Raw genomic sequence first — 15,127 nt, forward strand, 5'->3', positions numbered from 1 at the left:
CGAGCGATATTTCTATTGCAGGCCGATCAAGCCAGCAAAGTTGCCTGGGCTGAACATTTTGTCGCACGAAGTCATCTTATGAGCTGACTGCCCGGTTGGCATTGAACTATCCCCGATTTGAAAGAGTGGATAGGATAAGCAGAAGAAAATAGAGAAATAGCGAACAGCTAGTGCTAAACAGTGCAACAGAAAAGACGAGGACGGGACAGAGAAGGGAGTGCGACGAGGGTGCAAGAGCTGGACCTACCCCCTAGTACAATGGCTTCACCTCCCTCACCAAGAGACGTAACTATCATTATACCTGATCGTAGACCGCAGAGCACTAGGACAATCATTAGTCGACACAGGCCAATACTACACACACATGTAATGTTCAGTCACAGATTTAAGCAAAAGACTGAGAGCGTACCTGGGACAGACTCTCGACAGTCAGAGCAAGGGTGATTGTATAGCATGGGTCCCAGCTCCCTCCTAGTAGTATTATGTGCGATAGAATATAGCCGCCTATTGACAGTAAGCACCAACCTCATCCATGTATGCATTAGCAGCTACCGAGCGAGAAGCGTGGTATATCCGTCAATGGAGATAGTTGTATATGAGATAGTGATGAACGACACGCTCCATCCTCACGAACGCCGAAGAACAATGACTTCCGAAAGGGGAAAGACCGGTCGGAGCGGACCACCAAGTGGGGGAGTCGCTTCTGCACTAGGTATCATTCCCCACCTACCTGATTGGGATAGCTATACTCTTCTACTCCTGAGATGAAATATCTATCCATCTTGATTAAGTCACTTTGGCTAAATACTAAGACCCCGGTAAGGATTATCGAAAACTTATTGCAGTACTTAAAGTGTGAAAATTCTTGCCAAGCATGAATCTCTGGTCGTTCATGGCACTGTATTAATATGTACCTTCCCACGGAAAAGTAAGCGTTCAGTCATTAGAATACAATATCAACAGGTAAAGAAAGAAAAAGTCATGTCTCGCTCATAGCACCGATGAAGCGGTGGACTTCGGGTGCTTCTGATCAACAGGAGCTTCGACGTCCAGCGGCTTGCCGGTCGGATGCTCATCCTCCGGATACACCTCCTGCCCATCCGCTACGGACAGACGGTCTTCATCAACGTCGATATCCGCCTCATGCCACGTGCTGCTGGTGGCGGAAAGGGGGAACAGTCGGGCCAATGCGTAATACATCACACTTGAGACGACAAAACCGGAAAAGTAGTTGATGTTGTAGATGTACTGGGCTCCCACAGGCACGGTACGCCCAACTGCGCCGGCAAACCCGACGATATTGACGAGAATGCCTGCAAGATACGAAGCGTATGCGTGCCAGGAGAAGCCGTACGTGTAGCGGTATGCTGAGTCATTTCCAACACTGTACAGATCTTTCACTCGCAGATATCCTTTCCGAACAAAGTAGTAGTCGGAAATCATAGGCCCGGCGATAGAAGAGAGGAAGATGGAGTAGGCTGAGAGGTAAGTGGTGAATGAATTGGATGAAGACGAGAGTTTCCACTAAGAGACTATTAGCTTTTCTCATACCACACAGACTATGGAAGAGAGAATAATCGTACTGGACACATGCACAGGCCGATCGCGGCGCAGATATAACTACCCCGGCGGATGTTGAGGTATCGAGGCAGCAAGGCCGTCATATCGGTACCGGCAGAGACCGAGTTGGCAGAAATGTTGGTGCCCAGCTGGGCCAGAGCAAAGCCAGTCGAGATGATGAAGATACCGAAGCGCTCGGCGGAGCTGGCGCCATCCAGAAACTGACCCAGAAGCGTCAACGGGTTCCACACAAAGTCACCGCCGAAGATAACAGCAGAAGAAGATGAGACGATGATGCCGATGAAGGAGGTGATGCCGAACCCGATTGGGATGGTGAGCAGCTGGGACCACAGCGCGTCTTTCGGCGACCGAGAGAACCTCGAGAAATCCGGGTCATTCACAATCAGCGTAGCAAAGTTGCCGAGACAGCTCATGATAGACTTGACTATTGCCCAGGCCAAGGTGCTTCCGTGAGCTGTAGCGGGTTGGTGCACGATGGGACCAATTCCGTTGGCGCGGGAGATGGCCCAGGCAAAGAAGGCGATGGCGGCGATGGGAGAGTAGATGGCTTTCACGGTAAAGAGATGTCTGATCTTATGGACCGGAAACCAGAGAGCTGGCAGTGACAGGAGCCAGAACAGGAAGAAGCTCAGGAAGTCCTTGGTGGTGACGCCGGAGCTTGCGGGGATATGATTGGGGATATTTCTATAACTTGGCCAGATAGCCTCAATCATCAAAGTTACGCACTCGCCTAGTCCTCATGGTTAGCTTCGCTCATCCGGAAGGGGACCGTTGTACTGTGAACTCTTGTGGAAAGGCTCACCTCCAATATAACCCTGAACACCATACCAAACGACAGCCATTGCCGCCCGGTTGAAGACGGGCCAGAAAGAACCCCATATTCCAAAGCTGGCCCGGCATGCGACCGGGAACGAGATGTGATAGACTGCACCGATGCGACCGGTCAAGCAGACAAAACAAGCAGCAATGAAATAACCGACCCAGACGCAAATCCATGCCTGCCACCAGGACAGACCGTCGACGATCATCGAAGATGAAATCATCCATGTGTTCTGTTATGTGCGAGATGATGTGTTAGTTCAGTGGATACTGTATGAAGATGACTCAATTGGATACCACAGCAGCACGAGACACTTACGATATTCAAAGAGTCTGCAATCCAAAAGGCGATGAAGTTGTACCATCTCCATTGACGACGCTCGTGTTCAACTGCAGTCGGCGGAAATCAAATTTAAACACGGTCAGCTTCCAGTGTCCTCTTGTTGAATCCGGCTGCACAAGCACGGAGCGTCTCAATGTGATCCGCCAGCCAGTTTCATGATCTCACCTGGCCGCAAGTCACGGTTCGTCAACATCAATTGAGTATTGGTCAACCCGGGCTCCGTAGGCACCTCGAGCTTTTCGATCCATTCTTTGATTCGAGGCATCTCTGGCCTATGTGGGTATGTTGACAAACGTCGAGGGGTCGAATAACACAGCAACAGTATGTATTGGGAGATATCGATAGCTATGGAGTAGTAGGTCGATTTGTTGGGTTCTGAGGTGGGGGAGGAGGAGAATAGTATTCTTTTAGGGCTGATGGGAGCAGAACCACCAGGGTTATATGCTCGCAACAGAAGCCACGGAGGAACAGAAGATAAGAAAAAAGAGGTAATAATTTCTTTCACCAGTCCAGGCACGACAATTCAGGGGGGTGAACGAAGAGATATAAACACTTTTTGTCTGTCTGGGCGTATACCAAAGAAGAAATGGAAGGTACTACTATCGGCGTCATCGCCCATCGATGGGCCAATCAAGGTGGGTGCTGGAACAGATATGGAGCGGGTTCCATCATGGATTCTGGGCTGATAATGGCTGGATACGCCAGCATGACATCCGGGTTGAGTTATTCATTCATTCACCCATGTCTTAATTCTGTTCTTAATTTTCTTTGCCTTTTTGACAAGAGATAAAGATAAGAAAATTGGTCAAAAGAGGGCCGGGATCGAGCTGGACAGCGCCACCCATGTGAAGCGAGCTTATCGCCCTCCATGGGCCGTTTGTCGGACGTACCAGGAGAGCCGACCACAAAGGAAGGACGATAATCATTTTCCATTGCTCGATCGGGTCGAGTAAGCGTCAACGTTATCAGTTGTTCATGGGAAGATATCGGGACTTGTCTGCTGTTCTGCATCTCCACTGGTCCTCCGCAATCAGTCCGAGCCCGGGGGTGCCCCAGTTCAATCAGCGACTCACAGCCGTTCACGGGTCCACTTAGTAGCTAGGGCCTATCTAATCACTAGCCCGGCTGACTCGATGCCATCGAGTAAAAAGATTGATTGGGAATCATCAGCAGATGCTGATGCTCCTGGTTTGCTTTTTTCTTCTTTTTCATCCGTCCCCATCGTCGGCTGATAACCGGTTCCTCTCCCGCAAGTTGAACCCGAGGTTCTCTTTGCGAAATTCCTCCGGATGGAGAGCTTAAGATTTTCCAAATCCAGAAAGGGGAGGAGGCACGTGTATAGTCAGGTGGGGATCACCTGATTGTGCATGCAGTTTTGACTGCTATCTAGCTAAATTTAATAACAAAACTTAGTGAACTGCTGACTGTAATGCTAATCAATCATTCCTGATTGATTGACTAACTAACTAAACCAACTAGTTAACTACCGGAGGCACTTAACTAATAGTAGTTCGACAGCCACCTTTAATCCCGTTCGCATACTCTACTACCTAGTAGTCTACCCCGACTACGACATCATACTACTACCATCATATTATAAATCCATTCCCCGTCATCTGCAACCCCTCTTGCACCACCACCATTCACACACACGCAAAGAGACTCTCACATATACAGTCCTACCCAACACAACTAACTTTAAAAGAAAAGAGAAGTAAGAAAATAAGAAATTACAACATTCATCGAAATCCCTCAAAATATACCTTACACAGATTGTCTAGAACGCCTCTCCTCATTATTTCGCTCATACTTACTACATGATTGCTTGCCAAAATCACCAGCAAACAATTTACACTTTCTCCCTTAACCACAACCAAAATTCCCCTTCCCTACCTTTATCTCCCCCGACAAACTCAGATCCCAGTTCCCGAGAAGTCAAGATTGGCGATCAGATCACTGGAAACGTGGCTCAGGACGGTGCCATACACATCATCCCGAGCCTCTTGGAGGGGGTAAAGGGTAGTAAGGGAAGGGGGAGTGGTGTGCGAGGATTTGGAACTGGATCTTGGAAAGCCTAACCTATTCTTCTTGCTTAATATTATTGCTTCTCAATTTTTTTCTTATGCGGGGGGTCCGAAGTCTCAAGCAAGAAAACAAGGCATTAATTGTACATTTGTACTTGAGTAGTAGTAGAGTTGGAGAGGCAGGTAGGTAAAGCGACTAGCAAAATTGCACTCAGGATTGGGGCATACTAGGAGCGAACCACATGTTCGAAATAATTATGAATTTCGTGGTGCGCGCAAAGCACAGCACCCGTTGAACTAAGTACAGAAGAAATGTCTATATGCAATCTACATCCCGCCATGCCAACCACCGAATTTATGCCATCGCCTAGCCCTTATTCCACTTGCCAAACTTCACGTAATCATCGTACAGCGCCTTGAACACCGCCCGGCCAGACACGTCCAGTCCTGCGTTCATGGCACGCATCGTCTCGCGCGACATTACATCCAAGACTGCGTAGAGACCAGGGACAATGGCGGCCTTTACTTCGGGAGCGAGTGTGCCGCGCAGGGAACTCTGCGTATACTCCATTATCAGATACTGGAGGTACTGCCCTGCGATTCGCTTGGCTTTCTTGGTCTGATCAGTCAACCCTTCATAACCACCTGCGGACTGTGTCGGTCTCGAGACTGCGGATACGGTTGGGTCGCACAATGACGTGAGGAGACGGGTGAAGTGAACTGCGTGCGACGCTTGCAAAGGAGCAAGCCAGTATGGTTGTTGACCGAGTTTCTTTTCATGAAGCATGGATCGACTGCGCTTCTTGGAACGAGCGAACAAACAGTCCAGCAGTCGCTCGACAACAGGCAGTATGAGGTGGAATCGGCCTCCAAGCTTCTGACGGTGGAGACCCAGGAGGACACCCATCAGGCGACACAGGCGGATATAGACGGTTCCCGCGTATTCGGGGTCGATGCAAGGTCCTGACTTAGAAGCGCACACCGCAATAGTTCCCAGGATATTATCGACGTTCCATTGCGTGATACAGCGAGTGTAGTTCCGGAGGAGAATGTCGAGGCATTCGGTCGCAAGTGTAAACTGCTCGATAGACTTGTTGCGGGGTAGAGATTCGGTCACTGCGGTGCAAACCAACGATATTTCTTGGGCTGTGAGGCTTTCTTTGTCCTCAATTGGGGGCAACGAGGCAATAGCCAACCCGGCAATGAGCATATGGTACTCCGCATTCTCGCCAACAAAGCCTAACTCCCGCACGTCTTGAATGACTCGAGTCAGCTCTTCCACGGACATAGACTGAAACCTTCCAGAGGTGGACCGGATGAAGAACCGCTGTTCCTCGCTGTACATGTGCTGCAGCGGGAGGGCCTCGGCACATTGAATCACAGGTTGTGTAATACTCTTCTCAGAGCCGCGACCGGCCAGGACTCGACGTCTTATGAGTCTTCTCAGCGAGGAGCCCGAATCAACCGACTTCTCCACGTAGCTTTCGATCTTTGACAGGAACTTTTCGACCTCGGCATGGTCCGTGGCAAGATCCTCGAAGTCTTCCAGCGCATCAATAATCTTGATCAGGGTGATCGTCTCTTCCAGCTGCTGTTTCTTGCACTGATCCTTGACAGACTTAACTTCGACAACCACCAGGTCGAATACCTTCTGGCGGCAAGCAGCAAGATCTGTCTCTTCGAAGACATTTACCAGCTGCTTACGGTGGTGCCACAGCTGAGACAGAGAGATCCTCAGGTAGAAGCAGTCCATGGAGTCACGGTCAAGAGTCTGTAATTTTGATGCCTTCGATGAGACCTTGCGGTACATCTTCTTGAACAGCTTGTGACGCTCTTCATCGGACAGAACAAGCAGCTTAGCTATGACTGCTCGGTGCAAATTGCGGAAGGCCTTCATGATCTGAAGATCAACCTCGCTTCCCTGCAAGGTGACAGCCTTCGCAATCGTCCAGACCGGCTCCCAATTGCTGGTGACGGCTGCGGCAGATTTAGGCATATCGGCCAGCTTGGCCATCAATGACAGCATTCCAACAGTGACTTCGGGCGTGCTGTCTTCCCGGACAATAACCTCCTGCAACAGATCCAGCAAAATCGCTCTCTGCCGGCGCACGACAAGCGGGGCAGGAATCCTCTGCAAGCTCTCAACATAGAGTTTACGGTTCGTGCTGTCCTCCTTGACCCGGCTCGAGAGCACGGAGATAAGATCAGACGCGATGGCCGGAGCGTTGAGCAGATACTCATGGCAGACAACGCCAGCCCAAGCCTGAAGGTATCTGAGTTCAGGGCTAACAGTCTCCAAAGCCGATGGTGAAGACTTGTACTGAGATGTTGCCAAAGAAAGGATATGGCCAAACAAAGAGCGTCTAGTTTCAGGCTCAACCCAATCCCAGACATCCGGACTCCTGACAAGTGTCAGAAAATACGCCAGGGCAAGAGTATCCGGCCTATTCAGAGTCTCGATACGCCCGTTCCAGGGTGATACAATTGCATCCGAAGCATCTTTGTCGGAGATTGACTTGACTAGCTCTGTTATTTGGCTGGTAAGTGATTTGAACTGATCATGGTTCAAAGACCCCTTGACGGCGGCAAGGGTAAATTGATACGCCTCGAAACATTCCAACGGTGCCCAAGGTTTCTGCAGCCGGTCCTTATGGTGACGCCGAATGGTCGCTGCGCCTGTATCGACCAGGTTCATGATCGCAACTCCGAGATCATTGTCGGTGGATTGGACATTATTTCCCAACAGGTTTCGAGCGAGTCGCCACAGCCGCCATCGCCAATGCAGCTTTTGCTTCGACGACAATGTTGATGCTGCGGTCTGGATGACAGAGCTAAGAGATTCGTTCTTGTCCGCGAAGCTCAAATCACGGTATCTGAAGCCAGACTCTAGGATGACGAACTGGGCGTAGGCTCCGGGCGCGTCGGCAATCTTCCCATCCTCGCTCCTAATCTCCACCGCAGCTGCCTTGAGTTGCGCAGCGGCAAATGTGTGAGTGAGGGGACTTCGCATCACATCGCCATATGCATTGCACACGTCATCATCCTCCCAAACAATAAAGGACCCCAAGTTCTTATTTTGCGACCGTGCCTCTTCAACCTCGATGAGCTGCTCGTACCAAAACTCCATGAAGGTGGGCAAGTCTCGAGCGGCCACGAAACCACGTAGCAGAGGTATAACAATGCCGTTTTTAATGGTCTCATAGCTGCCGTCACTTTGGGGCGTACCGCTGCGCCAATGCAAGAAGATCTTCTCCAGCAGAGCCTTCAGCAATTTTGTCGAGTCACTGAGACCAGAGTTAGGGAGGAAGATATCAACACCGAGCTCAACAAGTAGCGATGTAAGATTCCATTCGATCTGCGACAAACCATCCTTGAGGAGTCCGGTGTAGGAAGCGTGGGTGAGCAACGTATGTAGAGACAACTGCACGTTACGGACAAGAACCACACGGAAGAGACGCTCCAAAATGCCGACGAATTCGGGAAGGTAGGTGATTGTATTCTCGGATTTTACAATTGAGAATGCCAGCTCTGCAATAGCAACAAACAGAGTCTCCAGCCACGGCGCCTCGTGTGTCTGTCTCCGGAAAGTGTCCCTTGGCACAGAACGAACCGCGATATCGAAAAACTCCGGGAGCAATTCTGCCGTCTTCCACATGATTTTCTTTTGTACAGTGGTGTCCTCTGCAGTCTCTGCCGGGCATTCTGGTTTGCAGAGGATAGGTCTAAGTGTATCAGAGATAGGTTTGACCGGGCTCCAATCCGGTTCACTCGCTGAATAGTCAATACCCGCACCTCCTCGCTCGTAGAAGCCACCGCGTGTCGGTATGACCACATGCAGAGCAATCAAGCGCTCCACCCCATGCAGTACGTGAGCCCTCTCATCGGTGTCAAGTCGGATCGATCGAACAGAGACCTGAAGTCTGAGTGCGCTCTGGAAACAATGTTTTGCAAAGCACTCATTACTCAGTCCCTTATCGGAGTCATCACGGCGAGAGGACCTCAGTTCCCACAGCTCCAAGACCGCAGGAAATACGTAGAGGAGGTGCTGTAAGTCCGTCGTCTTGCGCGCATGAGAAAATTGCGTCGAAATCACGGCAGCCAGTCGGAAAGACTTTTGCAGCGTCACCGCGTTTGGCTCTGGCTCACCCTTCAAAGCGTGCTTCAAATGGGAGCTAGCGACCTCATCAACCCCAAGAGTCCGATTCGCCAGCATGATCAAGCTATACAGGCAATCCAGTGCGCGAATAAAAGCCAAGAAACACGAAATCGGCGTGCGCGGCTGGTCATCAACATTCATAGTGTCTGCTTCATCGTCGCCGGCCCTTTTTCTCTTCGTTCCCTTCTTATCGTAATCGCCATTGCGGTGCGGAGAATCGCTCAAGGTATGACTTGAATCCGAATCGGAGGGCAGTAAATCAGTCGTTCCCGTCTTCAGCGCTGCGAATACATCCTCTTCCAGGTCGGCAATAGCTTGATTGAAAATAGCGAGGAACTTCTGGTCCTTCAGAGTCGTAGCCAGGGTCTTCGGCGGGATTAGATCGATCAACTGTCGGAGTAGGAGAAAAGAGGTAGAGTCGACGCGATAATTCTTGCCGGCCCGCAATTTTTTCAATAACCATCGGAGCACCCATTCCTCCTTCGGCGCGGCATTATTCTGAACATGAGGGGTTCGATTGATTTCAGGGTGACTCGCACATAGGGCAAGATCCAGGCCGATGATCTGAGCGGCTTCGTCAAGCTGTGTGGTCGGAGACGCGGTGCCTTTTTCGAGGCGGAGTAAAGCCTCCTGTGAGGAGCGCGGGCGCTGTATAGAGAGAAACAATCCCAGCAGGTTAGCCGAACACTCAAGTTGCATACAACCGAAAACGCTGGAAAGATAGCGAGCCAACACATACCTCCGCGACTGAAGGCATCTCGGATGAGACGAGTCAGATCGTAAAGTACCGGTTTCCCCAAGATCCTCGATGCCACCGCGTCAGCACAAATCGAACATAGTCCGATGGGAGTGGTTCGTCCTAGACGTTTTTATTTTTTGTCTGCGGGGACCAAGGAGGGATTCCTTAAAGTCGAAAAAGTTGAAGACTGACGCCAGAAAGCGGAGAGCGCTTTGCCTAGTTTTTCCGACCGCCTTTTAGCCCGGCAGAGCTCGAAACGTCGCACCCGATCAGTTTGTCCGCCCATCGACTCTCCTTCTCTTTCTTGCTTCTCAATCCTTTGCGTGCAACCTTCTAACCCTCCCTTCTGTAGTCTGTTGCCGAAGGTCAGTCAGGTCCCTGTCGATCCAATTGACCCCTCATTTGGGTCTTCTTTGAATTAACTCTCGGACTTTCAGCTCTTATCGCCATGGCCGACTCCAACGAATCCCAGCCGGTCGCACCGGTCCCACGCTCCACCAAGCCCGTCAGCGAGGCCCTGCTGAACGAAAAGGTACTTTGCACCACCATCTGAAGTTCCCATCGATCACTTTGTTCCGTCTGGATGTTGAATGTTCTGTTGGCTGGGCCTGCCATGGAGCCGCCGGACCTCTCCGCCCTTGCCATCCGCAAATTGCAACTGCGGGACAGACGCACATATGTCATCGGGAAGTGTAGTCAGTAGTGCTCGGGCTAATACGGAACTTCTCAATGCACAGTGGGATCGCGCCATCTCCTCCCTCATCATCCGCTCTTCCCTCGGTCTCTCCTTCGGTGTTGTCTTCTCCGTGCTCCTCTTCAAGCGGAGAGCTTGGCCCGCGTGGGTTGGTCTCGGCTTCGGTGCCGGACGTGCTTGGGAGGAAGCTGATTGTACGTTCATGCAATTGCATTCAACCCCTTCTCTTCCAATGCCGGAGGGAACTGTTTAAGCTAACTTCCTACAGCCTCCTTCCGTCGGGGCGACTCTCCGGTCAGAGATGCCCTGCGTAGGTAGAGTAGCTCGGGCCTCCATTTCTGTATGATACCTGTATAGCTGGGAAGGAAAACGAGCTGCATCAAGAACATCTTTCGTCGTGTTTGAAATGGTCTCTCTAGACTTTTTCCTACTTTAGCATTCAATTCATCGTTGTGCTACCACTTCTAACTGTCTTTAAGGCATCTGTAAAGCTGCTTTGATAGTAGCTATTCGTTAGCAATCAGGCCCGTCATGCGACCACATTGTAAGACTTTTGGGCTTAGTTCTCTCCAGGTTACTGCATTCGGTCTAGACCAGAGTCGCTCTTGCGATAACTCTGCGGATGTCTTGACATCAGTATAGAACGAATGAAAATAATAGAGGAATAAGGGCTCATAGAGCTTGGGGAGGAGATTGGTCCGTGCGTTTGCGACTCTAGACAAACCTAGGTAATGGCTGAGGAATATATACAACAATAGAGAGGACGGAAAGACTTTTGTATCCTCTATCATCCAACATCTATGAGCAAGGGGTATCATGAACAAGTATCGGTCATCCGAGTGAGAACTTGATCGCAGGAAAAGCAAGGGAAGGGCATAAGGGTGGAAAGATGGCGGAGTCGCATTGCATCCCAATGCAAATAAAAGGTGGGGAACTACAGCATAGAGTTCGAATGAGCGACAAAGTTATCCATCACGGGCATCTGTGACGTGCTGTGACCTGTAGCATCCATGGAGAAACCTGGTAGGTTCATGTGGTCCCAGTTGCCCTCGGGCATGGCGGGCTCAAGAGGCAGTCCGTTGTGTCCACTGTGGGTAAGACAGCCAACACAGGTACAGTCACTTCCGCACTGGCAGCTTCCAGTTGTATCCGAGCAAGCGCTAGGTAGCCCCACTGGGTACTCGAGAGTATAGTACTCTGACGGTACCATCAGTTGCTGTCCTAGATAATCCGCAGGCGGAGATGAATAGCCATTATTTACGTGACCTGAGTCCGCACTCTGTTGGGCATATGTATGCATTGCGACGGGGTGAAAGTTGTCGCCCAGAGGATTACCGAAGTTGGCGAAGGAATACTGTAATGATGAGAAGTCCGGGGGTTGGCTCTGCGAAGGGGAGCCTCTATGGCTGTTCAGCCTGTCGGGGCTCTGATCATCATCATTGAGGGCCACCAGGAGGCCCATCTGTTGGACATGCTGTCTAGTAGTGTTGTTGAAGGGGTGAGATGCGCAACCCAGACATTGACAACCATCGCCACAGCTACAATCATGGGAGGCTTCGCCAGCAGGATTTGCTGGATTTGCAATAGCATTCTGCGTGTCCTCCGACGTCGGCTGAGAAATCTGATTGTTGAAGATCTCATAATTGTTGAACGCATGCGGATGCTGAAAGTCTAGTGGTCTAGTATGAAAACCTGCGGCAGGTCCAGCCATTGGCAGATAACCGGACTCGGATATGGGCAATGCGAAAGGCTGCATGTACTGGCTCTGCTTCGCTGCTTGGAAATCTTGCCACGTCGAAACCTGGGGAATAGAGTTCGGTGTGTATCTTGCATGATCACTGTCGAAGGCTGGAGGTTGGAAGTGATCATAACCGCTGGGAGTGCTGTCCTCCTTCTCAACATCTTGTGCCGCCGAATCGGACTTCCTACAACAGGAACGTTGGACTGCAGGAGCTGGAACATCCGGAATTATAGTTTGTGAGGGCTGAGACTTGCGAGAGCAACAGCTGCCGCCCTGCGGCGCCTTCTCTTCGCTGGCGCACTCGAAGGTCTTGTGCGAGGGGTTTGGTTCTTGCTTGATGATATCATATGAACTGCACGAACGCTGTTCCTGAGCCGAATAAGGAGATGGTCGGCCCAAATTTCCATGTTCCAATTGCTGGCTTCCGAATTTTGGTATGGAGTTCAAGGCTTTGGTAAGGTTCTCCGGGGCCGTCTTGATCTGTCGTTTGATGGGTTTCTGGATTTTGTTGGGAGCAGCAATCGGCATCGGAGGAGCAGAAATGGGAGTGGTTGAAGCAGATTCCGCCGCATCGGCAGGCACTTGGTACACTGGTCTACACAAGCAAGTTGAGCCTACATGACACAGTCAAAGTCAGTCACCGAAGACGCGACTATGACACTGTAGGATAGACGATAGGTCGTATCCGTCGCATATACCCACCTTTAGGAATGCGAATCATGAACGCATATAGCTTCTGGCAGCTGCAAGTTCCCTTCGGATGAGGGCATCTAGCAAGCGGTCGTCCGGCCTTTGGGACCTTCATCATCATCCTATCGAAGTGCTGGCATTTTGAGGACCGATGGCCACGGATACATGGCTCACTAGTGGAAGCGCATCTGATTAGCAGAGAGCCTATTCACCGGCGGAGAGTCATACCATGACCACTTGGCCCCTTCTTCATCGAGAGGCATGATAACGAGCCAAAAACAACATCAGCCGAGAGTGTGCTGAATAGTGAATCCAAGGGAGGGCCTGAGCTTTCAGGTGAGATCTAAGTGTGCGAATTGGCCTTACCCCGCCCGTAGGTCTGATCGTACCACGGCCGCAAGCAGGCTTTCGTAAGGACTCAGTTGATCACAAGAGAAGAAAAGAAAAGAAATGAGCAGGGTGTTAGAGACAGGTAATAGCAATGCACATCTACCGAGAAAACAAGTTGTTGTCCCCCCGAAGCGAAGGCGGACCAGGATGCACCACAAGTGGAATGACAAAGAGAGGCTGGAACGGGTTGGACAAGCGACGGATTCGAACGAGCGCAAAGGTTACCCGGTGGGATGGATTCCAGAGGCGGGGAAGAGACGAAGGACAACCCGGCGAGGCCGAGGGATTGCAGCTCGGGATGAGGAAGAATGCTGCAGTATGTAATTACAACCCCGCAGGAAGTTGAATAATTAGTATTGCTGAGAGAATGCCGTGGGTGGTCAAACCGAGAGAAAGGTGGTGGAGGTCTCCGTTGCCGTCCGAACGGCGGAGCAAAACTTAACGATAAGCCGATAAGAGAAATTCAAATCCAACGCATGGCAGCCCGTTTGCAACCTCAGGCAGCATAATCATTCTCTCTGCCTGAGGCATACAAAAGGGTGCTTCTGCGCGGGCTTGGCGGCCGGAGATTATCAGCCGGCGAATAACAAGATCAACTGAACTCAACTAGAAAGCTGGGCGAGAAACGGTTCTGTCCCTCTGTTCATCAGAAAAACCTACATCGACCTCGGGTCTTCTAGCTGGCCTTGTCGCCAATTTCCCGGCATCCATAAAACTGACATTTCAGTTCTACCGTTCTCTTTAATACCACAGTTGCGCAATCCCCTCCCTCCCTCCCTCCATCCATCCAATGACCCCCGAACACCGTGATGTCCCCGGCCAGACACCGGACAATGTGAGCACGGTGTCGCGCGCTCGAGACTTCTTCTCCGTTCCGGCACCAATCAAGCGCATCTTCGACCGTTTCCCCCTCGTCACCTACCCCTCCAATGATCTCCCGCATTGCGCATGGTCCGACAAACGTGGCAATCGACTGTATGTTTTCACCGATGCCGCAAGTGCCAGGCATGGCAGACCGTCGTTCAACCCGCAGTGTCTCAAGTGGCAGGTACGTAGTAGGAAATGCAGCTTTGCGCCACTTCCAAAGTACATCGCTAACCTGAAACCTCTCCCCGTGCCTTTAGGCATACTTAAGATTCGTTGGGATCGACGTCGACGTGATTCCTTCCAACAACCATGCATCTCCCTCTGGCGCCCTTCCTTTCCTAATCCCCGCCCACCCCATCAACAACAACGCCCCTATTCCTTCCAGCAAGCTCCAAAAATGGGCCATCGAGCAAGTTCACTGCGAAGAGGAGCAGCAGTTGGATCTGCGCTTCGAGGTATATGCGTCGTTGCTGGATCACCGGATACGAAATGCTTGGGTGCGTTACGGTCCCCCCACCCCCCGGAATCCATTGTCGATGGATGAGTTTTGACTGACTTAATTTGCGCCGGGGCAGCTATATACCCTATACCTGGATCCCGAGGAATTTGAGGCCGTTGCTCGACCTTTATACGTGGACCCGTCTAGTACGAATTCCGCCGTGCGGACCGCTCTCGCGCTGCAGCTCCAGCAAGCTGCCCGGACAGAGATCCTAAAAACATCATCTTATATAGATGTGGGCGCCTTGGAGGCCGAGGCTAATGACGCATTCGAGGCACTGTCTACGTTACTGGGCGATAACCTGCACTTCTTTGACCGACCGAATCCGGGTCTGTTCGATGCTAGTGTTTTCGCATACACACACCTGATCTTGGAGGAGAAGCTAGGGTGGCAACGGAACCGGCTGGGACAATTGCTGCGCCAACACGAGAACCTTGTACAACATCGTGACAGACTCCTCAAATTCTTCTAGACGGATGGATTTGTGAAAGAATCCTCTAATTTTACTGTACAATAACAACTTATATGTGTCAATGCTACCCGACTAGAATTGGAACAGGCCTCCGCCTTGAAGGAAATCCGTC

The 15,127-nt window shown here is 51.0% G+C and overlaps 6 protein-coding genes across 6 annotated transcripts; 3 read left to right on the plus strand and 3 right to left on the minus strand.

Moving 5' to 3' along the window:
- Positions 1-885: 885 nt before the first annotated feature.
- BO83DRAFT_331326 (nucleobase cation symporter-1 family protein) lies at positions 886-3,241 on the minus strand. Its single transcript, XM_025528268.1, has 5 exons — positions 2,909-3,241; positions 2,720-2,790; positions 2,384-2,633; positions 1,584-2,311; positions 886-1,524 (listed from the first exon to the last, which is right to left on the minus strand). Exons 1-5 carry the CDS (start codon positions 3,006-3,008, stop codon positions 991-993), a joined length of 1,683 nt encoding a protein of 560 aa, XP_025391620.1. The 5' UTR covers positions 3,009-3,241; the 3' UTR covers positions 886-990.
- Positions 3,242-5,055: 1,814 nt separating this feature from the next.
- Positions 5,056-9,815, minus strand: BO83DRAFT_414469 (ribosome biogenesis protein URB2). The gene is made up of 2 exons (XM_025534567.1): positions 9,663-9,815; positions 5,056-9,571 (listed from the first exon to the last, which is right to left on the minus strand). The coding sequence occupies exons 1-2, from the start codon at positions 9,678-9,680 to the stop codon at positions 5,135-5,137; spliced, it is 4,455 nt and encodes a 1,484-aa protein (XP_025391621.1). The 5' UTR covers positions 9,681-9,815; the 3' UTR covers positions 5,056-5,134.
- Positions 9,816-10,110: 295 nt separating this feature from the next.
- On the plus strand, positions 10,111-10,674 carry BO83DRAFT_423835 (MICOS complex subunit MIC10; the record flags this gene model as incomplete). Its single annotated transcript, XM_025535122.1, has 3 exons — positions 10,111-10,194; positions 10,400-10,550; positions 10,625-10,674. The coding sequence occupies 3 exons, from the start codon at positions 10,111-10,113 to the stop codon at positions 10,672-10,674; spliced, it is 285 nt and encodes a 94-aa protein (XP_025391622.1).
- Positions 10,675-11,290: 616 nt separating this feature from the next.
- On the minus strand, positions 11,291-13,050 carry mac1 (putative copper-activated transcription factor GRISEA; the record flags this gene model as incomplete). Its single annotated transcript, XM_025535123.1, has 3 exons — positions 11,291-12,711; positions 12,800-12,960; positions 13,016-13,050. The coding sequence occupies 3 exons, from the start codon at positions 13,048-13,050 to the stop codon at positions 11,291-11,293; spliced, it is 1,617 nt and encodes a 538-aa protein (XP_025391623.1).
- Positions 13,051-13,143: 93 nt separating this feature from the next.
- BO83DRAFT_171633 (uncharacterized protein) lies at positions 13,144-13,558 on the plus strand. The gene has a single exon (XM_025526400.1). It carries the CDS (start codon positions 13,238-13,240, stop codon positions 13,499-13,501), a length of 264 nt encoding a protein of 87 aa, XP_025391624.1. The 5' UTR covers positions 13,144-13,237; the 3' UTR covers positions 13,502-13,558.
- A 409-nt stretch (positions 13,559-13,967) lies between these two features.
- On the plus strand, positions 13,968-15,015 carry BO83DRAFT_385615 (putative mitochondrial outer membrane protein (Sam35); the record flags this gene model as incomplete). Its single annotated transcript, XM_025532625.1, has 3 exons — positions 13,968-14,225; positions 14,302-14,541; positions 14,620-15,015. 3 exons carry the CDS (start codon positions 13,968-13,970, stop codon positions 15,013-15,015), a joined length of 894 nt encoding a protein of 297 aa, XP_025391625.1.
- Positions 15,016-15,127: the final 112 nt, after the last annotated feature.

The sequence above is a fragment of the Aspergillus eucalypticola genome (genome assembly GCF_003184535.1).
Source record: "Aspergillus eucalypticola CBS 122712 chromosome Unknown BO83scaffold_4, whole genome shotgun sequence".
NCBI classification, from domain to species: Eukaryota; Fungi; Ascomycota; class Eurotiomycetes; order Eurotiales; family Aspergillaceae; genus Aspergillus; species Aspergillus eucalypticola.